Source organism: Ovis canadensis, chromosome 3 (assembly GCF_042477335.2).
Source record: "Ovis canadensis isolate MfBH-ARS-UI-01 breed Bighorn chromosome 3, ARS-UI_OviCan_v2, whole genome shotgun sequence".
In the NCBI taxonomy this organism is placed as follows: Eukaryota; Metazoa; Chordata; class Mammalia; order Artiodactyla; family Bovidae; genus Ovis; species Ovis canadensis.
This window is the reverse complement of record NC_091247.1, coordinates 153,502,765-153,521,401: the sequence shown is the minus strand read 5'-3', so window position 1 is coordinate 153,521,401 and position 18,637 is coordinate 153,502,765. Positions and strand designations below refer to the sequence as shown.

General features: G+C 35.0%; 2 protein-coding genes across 2 annotated transcripts in view; one reads left to right on the top strand and one right to left on the bottom strand.

Moving 5' to 3' along the window:
• Positions 1–14,852, bottom strand: part of ABCD2 (ATP binding cassette subfamily D member 2) — an 88,867-nt gene extending 74,015 nt beyond the window's left edge. Inside the window, exons 1-3 of the mRNA XM_069584614.1 lie at positions 13,483–14,852; positions 11,836–12,016; positions 2,216–2,337 (exon numbers count right to left, since the gene is read on the bottom strand). Coding sequence (XP_069440715.1) covers positions 2,216–2,337; positions 11,836–12,016; positions 13,483–14,418 — 1,239 coding nt within the window. The 5' untranslated portion in view covers positions 14,419–14,852. The remainder of the gene's footprint in view (positions 1–2,215; positions 2,338–11,835; positions 12,017–13,482) is intronic.
• REDIC1 (regulator of DNA class I crossover intermediates 1) overlaps positions 14,740–18,637 on the top strand; it is a 92,103-nt gene continuing 88,205 nt past the window's right edge. Inside the window, exon 1 of the mRNA XM_069584616.1 lies at positions 14,740–15,040. The gene's annotated coding sequence lies outside the window, so the exon portion shown is untranslated. The remainder of the gene's footprint in view (positions 15,041–18,637) is intronic.

Sequence of the window (18,637 nt, the reverse complement as noted above, 5' to 3'; positions counted from 1 at the left end):
TCCTAAATTTACCCCTGCTAGAAAATATCAACATTGAGTCAGCTCAGTGAAAAACTTCAAATTCTTTTCAGTCCAAATCCCAAGATTCAGTTTCTGTTCAAGCCAAACATGATGTATAGGTCCAAAGAGAAATATTAAATATGACTTTTTTTCTAGATGAGATTATGAGATAAATCTCTGTTTTAGTTAAAAGACTCAATAAAATGGTGTCTTGCTCCTATTCTGCCAGTTGTCCAATTTAGGTTGAATCTCAGCTACTTTTCTATTAAAAGAACACTTCGTTATCAAGGTGACTCATGTCCCGTTAAGACCATCTTTCTCAGTGTAAAGGACGCAATGAAAAACATTCCCTTATAGAATTGTTTAGTAGGATATCGGTATCAATAAACAAGGCATGTCACTAATAAATGTCTCTTAAACAGTAAACTGTGAACTAATATAATACCAATATTTGTGTAAGATTTTTGTGAGTACAAAACTAAAGCAGGGAATGAACAGGTATTATTGTTAAAAGCCTTCTGCCACTTGTCTCTACCATGTGAGAGGTCTATAATTAGATGAGTATTTCATTTCTGTGTATTAATATTATACTTGTTATATAGGATAGTTTCTAAAACATTTCCTAGAAGAATTTTTTGAGTTCCCAAGTAGAAGTAAGCAGGGCTAAGGATTAACAAAATATGGATCCAAAAGAAATCTGGGAAAATATATTTGTGTAAAACAAATCTAAACATATTTGGAGGTCAACTGAAAAAGGCAGGGGGCACTGAATTAGTATACCAGGATGCAGAGTTGAATGGGCCAAGAGTGTTAAAAGAAAAAATTAGGAGTGTGATTGCCAACAAATTACTTCAAGATATAGGAAAAGGGGGTTTCTCTATCTTGTTCCCTTCAGAGATAGTGGAAAACCATGATGCTTTCATGTGCTTTCACAGCAATAATAAGATCCTTTAGAAGTGAAAATTCTATGACTCAATGCACATACAGTCAAAATAAAACAAAATGGAATCATTTCCTATGTTGGAGACAATCTAGAAAAACAAACTGATATTCTCTCTGTGACTTAGTCAAGTATTTGAATGTGAGTTGTATAAAATTCTGATTTGTCATTTAATTTTAATAAGAAATTTATTAGATCAAAAAACCTACCTTCAAAGCTATGCCTCCAGTTTATCAAAATTAATATTTGAAAAAAATTTTTGAGCTGTTTTGCTTTATGGCCCTAAACAACTGGTTTTATCTTTTCTTTAAAAAAATTCAATAAATAGTTGTTGAAAGAGACTGAAAATTTCTGTCAGCAAGTCACAAACTTTACAACTATCTTATATAATTTATTTAAGGATGATTTAATAGGCAGATAAATTTATAATTATGCTCTGGCAATCTATATTGATACAAAAGCCGCAGGAGTCATTAATAGCAAGAATGACTATTCATCGAATATTATTTAATATCTGAATTGAAACAAATGACTTTTAATCTTAACCCTGTGATATCTGTAGGTCTATCTGTAGATCGTACTACCATTCTTTCAGGAAACATTTACTGACCATATACAATATTCCAAACATTAAAATAGATATTAAGAATGTAAAGATGAATAAGATAATTCCTGCTTTACACTCAGGGTCTCAAGCAGGAAATAAACAATTATAATGTGGTAAAGCACCAGATGTACTATGAGCACACAGAAGGAAGACCCAGGCTTCAGAAAGAAAGTGGATTCACAAAAGGGTTTCTTACATGTGGTCGACTTGAAGGAAAAGGAAAAGTTTGTAAGGCATATAAGTAGTATTATTGGCTAACATTTATAAAAGTGCTTACTATCATAACTCTACAAAGTCATCACCTTCATTATTCCTATTTTACAGATGAAGAAATAGACACAAACAGGTTGAGTTCAAGTAATTTGCAAACACTGGAGCAGGAATTTCAATTTAGGCATTCTCACTTCAGAATGCATACCAAAAGGCTTTTTAGTAAAATTTAAAAAACAAATATGTTATACCACAGACAGAAAAAGAGGAGTTGACAATTGAGAGTATAAAAACTGAAAGATAATACACTTGGGACTTGTCCTTTATCTTGATTATGCTCTTAGCAGTTTTTGCTAGAGAATAGGTGTTTCCAAAATAATAAACATATGCAGTAATTTACATTTTTGCTTGATTTTCATACATCTTATTTAAATCAAACTGACAAGAAATGCAAGTACCTCTTTGTATGAAGACATAATCCTTTCAATAGCATCAGCTCCAGAAGCCAATAAATTTCGGGCAGTGGTAAAGGCTTCTGTCCGTTCACTAACCATAGCTTGTTTCTGACCATCCTCTAGATCTAAAAGCAAATTAAAAACTATTGAATTTTTAAAGTAACTAAATGTTTTATTTTATACTGAGTTTTGATTCAAGCTGTGACTCAATCATATGTGAACTTTTCATTAGTATCAGGATTCCCTAGAAATTAATGAATTGTTACAAACACAGTATTTGTACCAGATTTTATTCAAATTTTCCTTTGTCTTATTTTACTAGAAGGAGAGTTAGAAGAATTAAATCTATAGGTATTAAGACAATTTTCATTTAGCATTCTTTTAACCCTTACCAAATTCAACTCCCTACTCTATTACAGCCAGGTAATAAAATGCTACTGATTCAGTCAATAAAAAAGCCACTAACTGGAATCTAAGCAAATATTTCTAGTGTGATTTCTTTTAAAAGAAATGCAAAGTAGCTGACCATCAGAATCTACCTTTGTCTACTTGTTTCAACTTTCACCCTACAGTTCAGCAACACCCAATCAGGTAAAATTCTGTTTACTCTGTAGTATTTGCATATATAATTTCTCCTGATTTTAATATACTTTCCTTTTTGCCGAGCTCTTTCTTAAAGAGTTAACTATTTAATACAGGTTTCCCTGGAAATCCTTGTCTGGCTTTCCCAGTGGACTATAAGTTATTTAAGGGACAAACTGTATTTTATTCACTCTTCCTAGTACTCACCAGAGTGTTTAGAACCTACTATTCCATGCTAGCCTAATCCATAGCTGATAATAATTGCTCTTAAATGTTGCTGCTGCTGCTGCTAACTCGCTTCAGTCGTGTCCGACTCTGTGCGACCCCATAGACGGCAGCCCACCAGGCTCCCCTGTCCCTGGGATTCCCCAGGCAAGAACACTGGAGTGGGTTGCCATTTCTTTCTCCAATGCATGAAAGTGAAAAGTGAAAGTGAAGTTGCTCAGTCGTGTTCGACTCTTAGTGACCCCATGGACTGCAGCCTACCAGGCTCCTCCATCCATGGGATTTTCCAGGCAAGAGTACTGGAGTGGGGTGCCATCGCCTTCTCCGTCTTAAATGTTAGGCGTTATTATTTTCTGTAAGTGTTGCTATTTTATATCTATTCAGTTTAGTCTTGCTCTTCAAAATTATTCTCTCAAGGTCATTACTTTTATCTTGCCATCAATTTTATTCTCTATCCAGTCTTTCTACAGACTATCACCAAAGTTCTAAATTGAAAGCTATAAATTAATGAAGGAAATTAGAATAATATAGCCATATATCATAGCCACTTTGATATTTATTTCACCTGGATTTATCTCAGCAAAAAAGGGCTTTTTTTTCTCCCTGACAATGCAAATATTTAACATGTGCCCTGATATAATTTTCAGATACTTTCACCTTTACTTGCTCATAGACAGCTCAGCTGAGTTTGAAAGGGATCCATGCATAATAGAAGGTAAATTCATTCAGCAGATATTTACTGAACAGCAAGATTTACAAGAAATTAGGCAAGGTGCTACAGGACATGAAAGGATTAAATGTGCTTTTCAAACTCTTTCCTTAGGGAGCTTACAGTTTGGTAGGAGAAAAGACAAGTTCCCAAATAACAATGCAGGGCAACCTATGAGGAGAGTTAGTGTGATGCATTGGAAAGAGACGAAGATAATTTCTTGATGCAAGAGACAGAAAATGCTTCATGGAGAAACAGACTGTGAGGGATGGCTTGAAGACTGCATACGATTTTAAAAGATCACAAGCACAGCATAAGCAATATCTCAGAGAAGAGAAATTTCAGCAATGCCAATTGAATAAATAACTTGTTCAAGTTACGGTATTGGTTGGTGTCAAGCACTGATTTTATTTTGAGAATCAGAATAACCATGAGTTCATGGGAACCTCCTGGTTTGGCTATTGAGCACTGCTTTAGAGAATTATTTCTGTTTCCCTTGAAATTAGTTGTACAAAGAAAGGCTATAAGAGCTAGTGTAAGTAAGGAAAGAAAGACATGATTGGATAAACTGGGAACAGAATCTTCATATACTTAAGAACATTTAAATGTGTGGCAAAATTTAGACAGCCACAAAAAAATTAACAAAGGACTCTCAGCAAGCTACCAAAATAGTGATTGCTATATCAGTTAAAGTGCTAAGAATAGTTTTGACTCAGAGAATCTGGCTAAAATAATTATGGGATTTCATCAATTTGGGTTAAAAGGGGTTTAAATAACAGCTTTCACTGACAGTCTATATTAAAAAGAGAACACTAGCACAGACAGACTGCTGTTTGGTACAGGATGGTACTTTCTATACTACTTTGGCAGACTAACACCTACTGGGTTTTCTCCAAGCTTTTAAACTTGCAAATTTGTAACAAAATTAAAAACAGCTCCGGAAAGATTTCATTTGACATTTTTATTCTACTAATTTTTCTTTAGCAGGTGGTTTAAGAGCAGTGCATGAGTATTTTATCATACACATCGTAGGGAACTATGTGACTTCTATGACAAGGTCAGATTTCTTAGTGTCTGTTAGACATATAAACTCACAACCTAAAGCCCTCACCTATTTTGTATGCTAGGTAGATACATTTCATTTTCCTCACCAAATATTTTCAATATTTTTTCAAAAGGTCTGCATTTAAGGATTTAATAGTTAGCATTATATTCTCATCTTATTAGTACTTTTCAGGCCTGATAATAATAAGTATATATTGAAACATGGTCACATCAGTTCCTATTTCACTGAAAAGATGAAAAAGGATTTTAAAATGAAGGTTATGCCATAATTTCTCAAATCCTATAGAACTGTACATGCAAAGAGTGAACCCTAATGTAAACTATGGACTTCAGTTAACAATGTATAAATAATGTATTATTAGTTGCAATGAATGTACAACACTAACACAAGATGTAAATAAGAGGGGAAACTCTGGTAGGTACACTGTACTTTCTGATAAATTCTCCCATAAACCTAAAACTGTCCTAAGAAAATTGTCTGTTAATTTTATAAAAGTTGAAAAAGTAGGCTCTTCTTTTGTACTTTTACCCTTTGATTTATATTTGAGTTTCTTTCTTTTTATTTATATTTTACCTTTGACATCTTAAAAAATCTCAGCAAAAAGTTACAGCCTTATCCAACCTTATACCACATATCAACTTTGAGTAGACTGATGTGAAATGAAAAACAATTAATTTCTAAGAGATAAAATTGGACAATATCTTATGACCTTGGGTTAGACAAATATTTCTTAAGCAGGACATAAAGCCATTAACCACAAAGAATTAATTGACAAATTGAATTATATTAAAATGATTACTTTTCTTAGACAAGCTGTTAAGAGACTGAAAAAGGAAGAATCAACTGGGAAAAATATTGGAAATTTTGTGCGTGTGTCTGACAAAAGACTTACTACAGAATACATAAAAGCTTTTACAAATCAGTGAGAAAAAACATATTTAAAAGCAATCTAAAATTAATCAAAAAAACTATCAGCACTTCATAAGAATGGCTATCCAAATGGCCAACAAATGAAAAAAAGTGCTTAATCTCATTTGTCAACAAAGAAATGAAAAGACCACAATGAAGTATAACTATAAACTTACCATATGCCTAAAATGAAAAATACCTGAGTGAAAAAGACTGAGATCAAACACTGATAAAGAATGGAACAACTAGAATGCTTATACACACTATATAAGGTTACTTATGGAAGATTCCAAAACCAGCAAATAAATGATCTACTACTAATAAATGGTCAGTAAAATAATTACCTTTGATGAGGAATGGCAGGGGCAGGAGTAAGTAGGGATAGGGGTGGGAGCCTTAGGATGAGGATAGGACTGGGAAAGAGTATAGGGACTTCTGGGATGAAGGTAAGCTTCTATTTCTTCTGAGTGGTGATTATGTATACGTGTTAACTTTATGACAAGTCATTGAGTGGTACACTAATGACTATGTCCTGCTGACATATGTATTATACTTTACAAGTGCAACTACTTAGATGCATAGCTACTAACAGCTAAAAGTATGTCTGATATATATTGATAATTGATGTTATGATAATTGGTCAACAGGACAGTTCAGTTCAGTTCAGTCACTAAGTTGTGTCCGACTCTGTGAGCTCATGGGCTGCAGCATGCCAGGCTTTCCTGTCCATCACCAACTCTTGGAGCTTGCTCAAACTCCTGTGTATCGAGTTGGTGATGCCATCCAACCATCTCATCCTCTGTCGTCCCCTTCTCCTCCCATCTTCAAGCTTTCCCAGTTTCAAGGTCTTTTCCAATGAGGTGGTTCTTTACACAGGCCCTTCAGCATCAGTCCTTCCAATGAATATTCAGAACTGATTTCCTTTAAGAATGACTGATTCGATCTCCTTTCTGTGCAAGGGACTCTCAAGAGTCTTCTCCAACACCACAGTTCAAAGGCATCAGTTCTTTGGCACTCAGCTTTCTTTATGGTCCGACTCTCACATCCATACATGACTACTGGAAAAATCATAGCTTTGATTAAACAGACCTTTGTTGGCAAAGTAATGTCTCTGCTTTTTAACATGCTGTCTAGGTTGGTCATAGCTTTTCTTCCAAGGAGCAAGTGTCTTTTAATTTCATGGCTGCAATCACTATCTGCAGTGAATTTGGAGCCCAAGAAAATAAAATCTGTCACAGTTTCCATTGTTTCCCTATCTGTTTGCCATGAAGTGATGGGACCAGATACTATGTTCTTAGTTTTGAATGTTCAGTTTTAAGCCAGCCTTTTCACTCTCCTCGTTCACTTTCATAATGAGGCTCTTCAGTTCCTTTTCACTTTCTGCCATATGGGTGGTGTCATCTGCATATCTGAGGCTATTGATATTTCTCCCGGCAATCTTGATTCCAGCTTATGCTTCATCCAGCCTGGCATTTCGCATGATATACTCTGCGTATAAGTTAAGCAGGGTGACAATACATAGCCTTGATGTAATCCTTTTCCAATTTGGAACCAGTCTGTTGTTCTACCTCCAGTTCTAACTGTTGCTTCTTGACCTGCATGCAGATTTCTCAAGAGGCAGGTAAGGAGGTCTGGTGTTCCCATCTCTTGAAGCATTTTTCATAGCTTGTTTGTATCCACAGAGTTAAAGGCTTTGGCATAGTCAATAAAGCAGAAGTAGATGCTTTTTCCGGAACTCTCTTGCTTTTTCTATGATCCAATGGATGTTGGTAATTTGATCTCTGGTTCCTCTGCCTTTTCTAAATCCAACTTGAACATCTGGAAGTTCTCGGTTCACGTACTATTGAAGCCTCACTCGGAGAACTTTGAGCATTACTTTGCTAGCATGTCAGATGAGTGCAATTATGTGGTAGTTTGAGCATTCTTTGGCATTGTCTTTCTTTGGGATTGGGATGAAAACTGACCTTTTCCAGTCCTGCGGCCACTGCTGAGTTTTCCAAATGTGCTGGCACATTGATTGCAGCATTTTCACAGCATCATCTTTCAGGATTTAAATAGTTCAGCTGGAATTTCATCACCTCCATTCGCTTTGTTCATAGTGATGCTTCCTAAGGCCCACTTGACTTCGCATTCAAGGATGTCTGGCTCTAGCTGAGTGATCACACCACTGTGGTTATCTGGGTCATGAAGATCTTTTTTGTATAGCTCTTCTTTGTATTCTTGCCACCTATTATATCTAAATTGACCTACAATATAACATTTTATTTCAATTATTTTACATTAGAATATAAGACATACTAATGTAGCAGGAGCCTAGATATAGTCTTGTTGCAGGTACACTTTTGAGAATAAAAACAACACCCATGTTACTAGGGTGTTGGGGAGAATTTAGTTCTATTCCTAAGAGCAGTACCTCTCAGTTGCTACTTCTGATGTGCACCTTACACTATCAGATTACCAATACTGGCAGCACCAGAGGCTTAGCTGCTCTCTTCCTTGCTTGTTAGGTACCTGTCATAAGGTCTGGCAAGAGAGACTTATAAGTAGCTTTTCCTAGCCTTTTTCAGAATTGCTCTTGATATGAATAGAAGTGGTCAATAACATTAAAACAATTGAGATTATAGCCCCCAGGTAACTATTTCCTTCACATAATTTCAGTCTTTCTCTTAATGAGAAGCAAATAAAGGAGTACTGTCTTCTATAAAAATAACAGATTATATATAATTAATAATCAATCCCTCTTTTTCAATGATTTGCTCCCATGATTACTTGGTCTCAAGTAAGTCCTTTATAGAGTAAGTTCCAATATAGTTAATATAAAGACAGCACAGTGAAGGAGAAAAAAGCATTGCACAAGGAATTATATATAGTCTTCTATCCTTAGTGCTTTCACTAACCATTTGTGTGACCTTAGGCAGATTTCGGGCTCTTGACTAGATCACTTATAAACTCCTCTTCTGATGTGAAAATGACATGACAACATATGCAATTTTGCAATGTGAACCTCAATATATTAATAAGTGTAATCTTGTTCTTAGCACAAGATTTTAAACATTGTAGCTATATAGTATAATAAATCTACTACACAATTATTTTTCTTTTCTCCTCCCACCAAAATTATGTAGGCTATTCCTCCTGTCTTCATCTTTACCCCCAACTTTCTAATTACTTTCAAATGTCTTGCCCCTTTAACAATAATAATCAGACCACCAAACATCTATTGAACAATTTCTATGATGCAGGCATTGTTCTAAATTTTACACGTGTGATCTTCTTTAATCTTCATAACAACTCTGCTATAATTTCTCCCATTTTAGAATGTGGAAACTGAAGCACAAAATGGTTTAACGAGTTGTCCTATGTCACAGCCTAATAAATGAAAAAGCCAGATTTGAACCCAGGCAATCTGACATCAGAGCCCATAGCGTAAGAATATAATAAACATTAATCATTGCTTCCACCTAAATTCTTACTATTTGCCATGGACTGTTTCAAGGCACATTAAATATATTATATATAATTTCTTAACAATTCTTAAAATATATTATTATTCTTACAGTTAAGAAAGGAAAATTTAGGCATATACAGTTTGTATAACTTTCTCAAGGATGAATAAAATAGCAATCAAGATTTGAACAGTAGCCTGTTTCTTCCTTTTTCTCTTTTTTCCTCTTTTCTACCTTTTCTCCTTTTTCTCTTTGCTATTGTTCTCTTATTCACCCATATTCCCGATCTATTTTGCATTAAAATATATAGTATTATGCACTTAATTTGTCTCTAATGTAAGAGACAACTCAGGGCCTAAGCATAAATTAAGATTGAAGACTAGATTAGAATAGATGGTATTTAATTCCAAGACCCAAAGCCTCAAAAATAATGTCATTATCTAAAAAAATTAATTATTTTGTCTGAGTAAAATGATAACAATACTTTCATGTATTATATCATTATAAATCAAATATATTTAGTAAATATATACACACAAATATTATAAGGATATATACAGTAATCTTAGAAATTACAATATTGAAGCATACTTTCATAAAAATATCATCATATGATTCATTTTATTATTATATTGCTTTTCTTTTCATAAAGCTTTCTTTTGAAAAGAAGTTTTAAGAATTATTTTGTTTCACTTGTATCAACGGGACTATTATCACAATTTCAATCTAAAATTTTAATGCTGTTTTTTAACTTACTATGGTACTTTCTAGATTCATAGTATTTATTTTTAAATATTTTATTACATCATCTACAGAAGTGAGACTGTTAGATTTTTTGCATACACTGTTTACTTCTTACTGGTCTCTGTGGTGTTAATTTGTCACCATTAATAGCTACATTTTCTCTGCTCTATGTTGAATACTCCAAGGTTTTCTAATAAGATCAGTTCTTCCAAAGACTAACAGAACAACATCATAATTTTGTTATTGGGGTAGCTGCTAATATATATTATACACAAACCTTCAAAATATCCATAAACTTGTACATATTCACTATAAATATTTGACAATTTTGTTAAACTTCTTAGTAGAACTAATCTTAAGACCATACAGTTTTGTGTCTTTTTCTCTCTAATACTTTTTTGAAAAAGCAATTTATTTTATTTCATTATGAAAAGATTAAATCTAAAATACTAACAATGCCTTTTTCAATATAAATTTTTTAAAATGATTAAAACAAATTTTGAAAGCATTAAATGAACAGGTAAAATTCAGTTTTCCTCATGGTCTAAGTACATTGTCTATTAGACAGTTGAGCTGTAGAGTACATTTGGTATATATATCACTTATCACAAGGGACTGACAAATTCTACTTTACCAAAATGAATAAGTTTAGTTGAGAATGACTCAAATTTGACAAGTGTTTTTGTAAGAATTGGTAAAGCATTAAAGCACTGTTTTAAAATGTTAAAGCATATGGTAATTTTTTTGTTTTTATTGGATGACTTCAAACAAACAACTATTAATACTTAATTCTATACCAAAAATAACTATAAATAGTGTGAATTCTGTTACATTTTTCTTAGTGTTGCCATTTATTTTCTAGGCAATAATTATCACCATGTATTAAGAACACTGATGTTCATGATACGTTATTCTCCTAATTCCTCACAACAGCATTCTGAAGTAGTCTTTCTGATACAGAAAGGAATACATCTGACACAGATGAGGAAACTGAGGTTTAGACAGTTTAATTAACTTGACTAACAGGACACAGGCAAAAAGAGGAAAAGCAGGGTTGAGCAAAGCTCTGTCTCACCACAAAGCCAATGTTTTTGTCTAGTTCCTTCAATACTAACACCAAGTTTGGTCAAATGGTTTTTAAAGAGGAAGGTGAACGTTTTACTTTGGAGAGACAGAGGAAAATTCTTTATTTTTAATTCATAACATCTGTCCTGCCAATTAAGACCCAAACTGTCATCTCAAACATAACATTTTAATATTGTCCTCCTTGTCCTTACATTTCTTAGTTGTCCCAAAGGATGAAAAATGTTGAAAAAAAGAAAAAAAAAAACAACACTGAAACAGTGATAAGATAGAATTAGACATGTGCAACTTTACAACCCTTATCCCCTCAATATCACCAAATAGGAAGTTATCTAATATACTACCTACAAGTAGAGGAAACCCTATTCCATGGAATGAAGCACTCCCTTAAACAGTATTATTGATTGTTTAAGATAGTCAACCAACTCTTCAAATTACAATCAAGGCAGATCCAGTTATAGAATATTTATAGACTAAACACATGTTATGTGCAGAACTGAAATTTATAATACATGGTGAGAACTATTATACTCTTTTTGAAGGTATTAATTTGTGTTGAGTTTAAATGTAAATTAGAGAATCATTCTTTATTAGGCAGTATAACTGAAATTGCTCAAGATTAACCCCCCAAAACACTAAACCAGAGGTTTCTGAATACTGTAGAGGTGGAAAGATCTTTTAAGTCACTTCTTTTAAACAGTTGGTCTTATTATTGGATGTTTCAAAGTTTCCCATTGTTTCTAACCATTAAGGACTATAGAATGATGGCTACACAATTTACTCACACAACTCCAGCAGTGACACTTTAAAAAGAATTAATCTGAAGCATATACTTAATATTAAGTGTAAATGTCATTACCACCATCTGCAAAGCCAGTTGCCGTGATAATAGGTACAGCCACCATAATTAGTCCACTGCTGCTCCAAACATACTTCATCAAGAACTGCTCTATCATGATGTACCATAAACGTTTGGATAAAATGAGGTTCATCTGATTTGCTAAAGCTTTGTAACTTTTCTGGAGTTGGTTCATTTCTACCTATGGAGAGAAAAAGAGATAAGAATTAACCTAGTATGAATTATAAAAATAAATAATGTATGTTTGAGGACTTCCTTTAAAGATAATTTCATATTTTCTCTTTCCTAGTATACTCTTATGTCTGATTCTAACAACCAATAAATACATATTATGTCAGAATTAGCCATTATTTCACTTGTAATCACATCTAAATTATTTTTAAAATATCTGATATTTAGTATACATAATGTTAAATATAAATATAGACAAGTGATTTATACTTATGGTTTCAACCTTATCTATATAAGATGTTAACAGTAAATGATAATCCATAAAATATGAATAAACAGCTAGAACCTTGCCCTTGATCACACCAAAAATGAGTGAAAATAAACACATGACATGTATATGTGTAATTAACTTCATTTTTGAGCACTCAGTTTACTATGTTATGTCTAAATGCAAGAAGCCTACAGCATGTTATAATTTATATCACTGAGTTCAACGATTCAAAATAAATATGATTTATACAATGTATGAGGCCAATTTTCAAGTGGGAATATAAGTCCTAAATCTGCTTTAAATTTTCTTCTTCAGAATAGTACTACCATATAATTTTTTTAAATAATTGATGGTTTTGAAAATTAATTCTGCTTCATAATCATAATGCCATTTTAACTTTAGAATAATTTACTGTTTAATTTGCCAGGTCATTTGTATTAAGATTTAAAGATTCCTGTCATATTTAATATTCTTAAATGCACTGCAAGTTTATGTAATTAGGTTAACTGTTCTACGGACCTGCTAAATGTTGAAAATCTTTAATATATAAAAATATTCTGGAACTCCTTTTTCCTTCTTCATCTCTAATCTTTACTTTTCCCTCAAAACTAGGCAAAAGTTCATTTCCTTATCTTTTTTTATTTGTCTCAAAATATGATAAGCAATGAAAATGCCATTTGTAAGTCACTCTCCTATACTTCTTAGAACTAAGGAACTCCATCATTGACCAGTCATGCAAAATTGTTACACTTGTCTTCTTATATGAAAGCACTTTTTTCTCTTGAAAAATAAACAATATCATCCTAAATTTTCCATCTCAGTGGAAGCATGTTTACTTAGCTTCTAAACATATATTTTTCTTCAGTGTTCTAGGACCATCTACTTAGTTAGGATTTTAGTTTTAAGAAAATCCTTTGGAGATAATTCTGAGCATGTTTGGATAAGTAGAGTTTTTTAGAGTGGTGAAAATGTTTCATGTTCATTCTCATGAAACTTTAGAAAAGTTTTCACTTAGCATATAATTCTTTAACAGTTTATGATTAAAAAGGGTAGCAAAGCATATATTTTAATACAGGTTTAAATGTCATAAGAATCCAAAATGCTAAAGAATTGAGCACAAAAACAATACAACAGATGGTATCCAGCACTGCAGTGGCAGTTTGAACAATCTCACATTTCACCCATCATCTTAATTTCTTTCTTACCTTATGTCCTCTGTAAAAGGCAATTTCTTCAACATTGGCTATGATTCTGGAGTGCACGTACCGCAGATAGCCTTTTCTATGAGCTTCTTCAGCCACCAATTTACCAAATTTGGGAGAGCAGGCTTTTAACACTTTAGCAGTGGCATATACCACAAGCCCTGCTAAAACAGTGGGCCCAATTGGGCTTGCTCCTCTGGATGTAGCAGTCTGGATAAGTGTATAGGAGGTCAGGATTACATCTAAAATAGGTTTGGTCAAATTGGAGTACAAGTGAGCCACCGACTGAGCAAACATCATAATATCCTCAGTAAGAGACTGGTCAGGGTTTGCCAGCCTCCCATCCATATTGATCACCTTATAATAAGTCTGATTTGCAAAATAGGTCTCATAGGCATGGTCTACTAGACGAGTTCTGAAGGCCAAGGCCAATTTGCCCTCCAAGTACCTTATTGCACTGTTGACAAAGGTGGCAGGGATGGCAATCATAAGCCACTTGATTAACTTGATGATGAAAGTCCGAGGCTTCTTTTCCACAATGCTTTTCACAATTTTTCCATCCAAACCTGCTACATAAATAGACAGGAAGGTTCTTGAAATTAGAGCTACCGAGTGAAGGCAGAGCCATCCTGTTTCAGTGGTCACAAGTTTTGGAAAGAGAATTTTCCGAAGTTCCAGTAGCTGTTTGAAAAAATCTGCATTCACTCCAGGTGAAGGTTTTTTACAAGTGGCCTCGGTGCAATGCAGTATTTCTCTGTTCTCCGCAGCCGAGTAAGCGCCTTTTTTCTCCCTGTGGCCAGACTGCTTTAAATGCTTGCCAATGAGGGGATAGAGGGTTTTCAGAGCATATGCTGCAGCTACCACACAGGCAGCCCTTTTAGCAGCCCTTGATCTGGTCCATTTCACTCGATCAGCTGCTGCATTTAGCATATGTATCATTTTCCCAGTTACCCAAACCGGCTTCAAAAAGAATTGGTTTTAAAATATCATGCTCCACAGGAATTCCCAGCAAATGTTTCAGAAAGTTTTACAGCGTTCCATAGTTTGCAGCGTTTCTCCTCTTCTGTTATTGTTTTTATTTTTAAAAATTTTGTTCTGTGACAGATGCTTCAGAGCTCAGGCTCCACCGCGTCTACTGGGGATGATTCCCTCAGAAGCTCAAGCTGCACGCAGCAGCCCCAAGCTCCTCCCTCTCAGCCCCCTCATTGGCTGTAAGGACGAAGGGACCCTTGGAATCCTCGCTGCTTTCCTTTGAACCTTGAAAATGAAGAGAGAGCAAAACGAATTATATCCTTAAACAGTTCAGAGAGTTAAATGTCTATTTTTGGAGAGGTCGAATCAGGGCAGCTGCTGGCGACAAAACCTGCCTAGGCGACTGAGCATGCTCAGCGTCACTTAGAAACCCACAGAAGTTTCAGAAAATACATCACTTTAACGTTTTAGTAGATACCACAAAGGAAGAGCAAAAAGAAAGGGAGATTTCCAAGGGCTAAAAAGGGAGATTTCCAACGACGGAGAAGCAACCGGGGAGATGACGGAGGAGAGGATCAACAGATAAAGGGTATGGAATGAATCTGAAAGGGAGAAGAAAGTAGCATATGGGAGGGGCACTGGAAAAAAACAAAGTATCAAATATTCGGATCTGTTTTTCAGCGCTCTCTCCTCGCCCATTTTTTTTTTCCTTTTAGTGTCTGTGATTTCACATGAAATCCCAGAACCTATCAAACAAGTTGTATGAGGCTATTGTTTTGTAAATAAATGGGAGATAAGTCTTCAGTATAATAGAAAATAATTCTTTGCTGTGACTTCATTCCAAAGTTTACTTGTCCTTATAATAAAAATCTTCAAGCGCCATAACTGCTCTTCTTAACAATGGAGATCTGATACACTGGTGATTATTTACAAAGTGACTATTAAATAAATGAGAGCAGTGTTTCACTTCTACCACCCCTGTGTCCTTTAGAGAGTTGGTACTTGGAGGTATGTGCCTTCATATTCAAAAGTTAACCATTTGGGAGTCAAAGGGTAATTAGATGATAGAAATAGCTTCTCTACCATTTTACTTCATTTTGCAAGAGTTCCTTGTCTTTTGTAAGCTTATGTTTTGTTTGTTTTGTTTAGGTTTAGAGGTAATCTACTTCCCATCTCCATTTTGATTATTTGATAAAAATCAAGTGTTCAAAAATATTCTCAGCATCTCTAATGGAGGACTAAACTGTAAACAAGCAAAATTGTGCATATTTTAAAAAATGTAACAGACATGTTTTTTTAGGCAAAGATGAGTTATACTCAAAAATGCAAAAACATTTTTGCTTCTCCACCCCTCATGACCTCCCTGCCCCACACACAACACACACAAACATTACTAGTCAACTGGAATCCTGGGAAGATGTCCATTAAATGAGAATGGAAGTAGGCAAATTACAACCCAACCAGTGGGCCACATTTGTCCCACCAATTTTTATGTAGCTTATGAGCTAAAAATGAGTGCTTAGTAGCTTCAGTTGAGTCCAACTCCATGTGACTCTATGGACTGCAGCCGGCCAGGCACCTCTGTCCTTGGGATTCTCCAAGCAAGAATACTGGAGTGGGTTGCCATGCCCTCCTCCAGGGGATATTCCCAACCCAGAGATTGAACGTGTGTTCTTTACCACTAGCGCCACCTGGGAATAGTTTTTACAGGTAAACTCTGGCTGCTGCTGCTGCTGCTGCTAAGTCGCTTCAGTCGTGTCTGACTCTGTGTGACCCCATAGACGGCAGCCCACCAGGCTTCCCCGTCCCTGGGATTCTCCAGGCAAGAACACTGGAGTGGGTTGCCATTTCCTTCTCCAATGCATGAAACTGAAAAGTGAAAAGTGAAAGTGAAGTCGCTCAGGCGTGTCCGACTCTTAGTGACTGGACGGACTGCAGCCTACCAGGCTCCTCTGTCTGTGGATTTTCCAGGCAAGAGTACTGGAGTGCGGTGCCATTGCCTTCTCCAAAACTCTGGCTGAAATACACCAAAAGAAGAAAAATATTTTGTGATGTTAAAATTATATGAAGTTTTTGTGTCCATAAATGAAGATTTACTGGAACATAGCCACACCCATATATTTACTTATTGTCTGTGGCAATAGAGGCAATTAGGTAGATGAAATAGAGCTCAGAGACAGAATTAGGTAGATGAAATAGAGCTCAAAATAATCATTACCTGGCCCTCTAAGGAAGTTTGTCAGTCCCTGTGCTAGAATATTAAACCTGTCTCATTGTCGAATGATCGTCACTATTCAGGTGACTGTGGCTAAAGAACTATTGTCACTTTTATAAGTAACCACAAGCATTCCTCCTTTTCCAAATACTTATATGACTTCCAAGAATCATCATAGTTCTCTTCATTTGTTTGCATTCAATTCAGCAGATTTACTAATACATAAGTGGCAAATTCATGCAAGACTCAGATAGTTGGCCATAATAGGAGCATAATCTATCATTCCATTAAGACTTTCTAAGTCCGTACATAGAGATCATAGTGCCATTTTTATTTTCGGAAAAATTTTTGTTCCTAATCCCATGCCTTTCAGTGTCACAATAAGGCTGCCTTACATTTATAAAATTGAATTCTTTATGTCACATCTCCTGACCGTGACAGGACATGGGGAGGGTCAGGATAAACGGAACTTGGGGTATAGGAGGATGTTCAGTTGGCAAAACATGATACACAGAGGGACGCATGGATCAGAAAGCAGTTGGCAGTCAAGGGAAGTGGCTTGCATCACTGGCATAGGGCAAGATGAGGGAAGAAGCAAGGCAGTGGGAAATCTACAAGCTAAGAAAATTAGAGACCTAAATACATAGGCAGGTCAGTTTATCAACTGAAAGTGAAACTCAGGTACAGGAAAAGCTTTTAAAGCCTAGAATGAAAGACTTATTAGAATGAAGAAATGGGTATAAAAAAAATAATCAAGATAGAAATTTGGTTGCCAGAAATGTGGTACAAGGAAATTTGAAGCTCAGTTACTAGAACTGGGAAAAGATCAATATAAGGTTTAACTTGTAAAACCACTAAAGTACAGACCTAACTATCACCACTTAAATTCCACAACCCCCCTATAACTGCACTCTGCTCCCAAAGGCTAGTATTGATTTGAGCTCCTGAGACTAGACTCAAGCCTTCAGGAAAGGCAGAGATGGTAGAAAACCAGATAGGTAATTCCATTTGGAAACATATGGCATTTAAATAAGAAACTAAGAATGTCAAGGTCCTTCTTTCATAATGCAATTTAAGCAACAATAATGTTAATTTAGTTTGTGTTTGAAACTAGAGAAAAGGGAGGTGAAAAAATATCAGTGGTTACTATAGCAAACACAGCTTGTCGAGTTTACATGTTTTTATGTGGAAAAGTAAAATTTTCTTAACAGGGGAGGAATAATCTTAGAAAAAGATATTGAAAGTAAGTAAAAATTAAAAATAAGCAATAATTATTAAATTAGTCTGTTCTCAAATGTGATACTCTCAATGTCCATGTCAAAGTGGACATTACCAATGTTCATTGAAGAACAGAATTAAATACATTTTATAAATGATACAGAATATATACATATATTAGAAAAAGTGTATGATTTATAAACTGTAAAGCATCAGAAATAATTTTTATAATAAACTAATATACATTTGCTGCTGCTGCTAAGTCGCTTCAGTCGTGTCCGACTCTGTGCGAACCCAGAGATGTCAGCCCACCAGGCTCCCCCGTCCCTGGGATTCTCCAGGCAAGAACACTGGAGTGGGTTGCCATTTCCTTCTCCAGTGCATGAAAGTGAAAAGTGAAAGTGAAGTCGCTCAGCTATGTCCGACTCTTCTTGACCCTATGGACTGCAGCCTTCCAGGCTCCTCTGTCCATGGGATTTTCCAGGCAAGAGTACAGGAGTGGGGTGCCCGATATACATTTACTAGTATATAAATAAAAAGATATCATGCAGATAATGCATGCTTATGTTTTTAGATAGTAAGTCACCAGAAAGTAAATGATTTTTAATAATAATGATAAGATTTAAGAATTTTGGATGGATTTTTCCAACAAATGCTAAATAATATTTTAGCAGTGCTGTATTTCTTTCTTGAACTGTTTCCTGACCCAAGAGATTACTTAGTTGCCCTCTGGCCCAAAATAACTCAGTATTT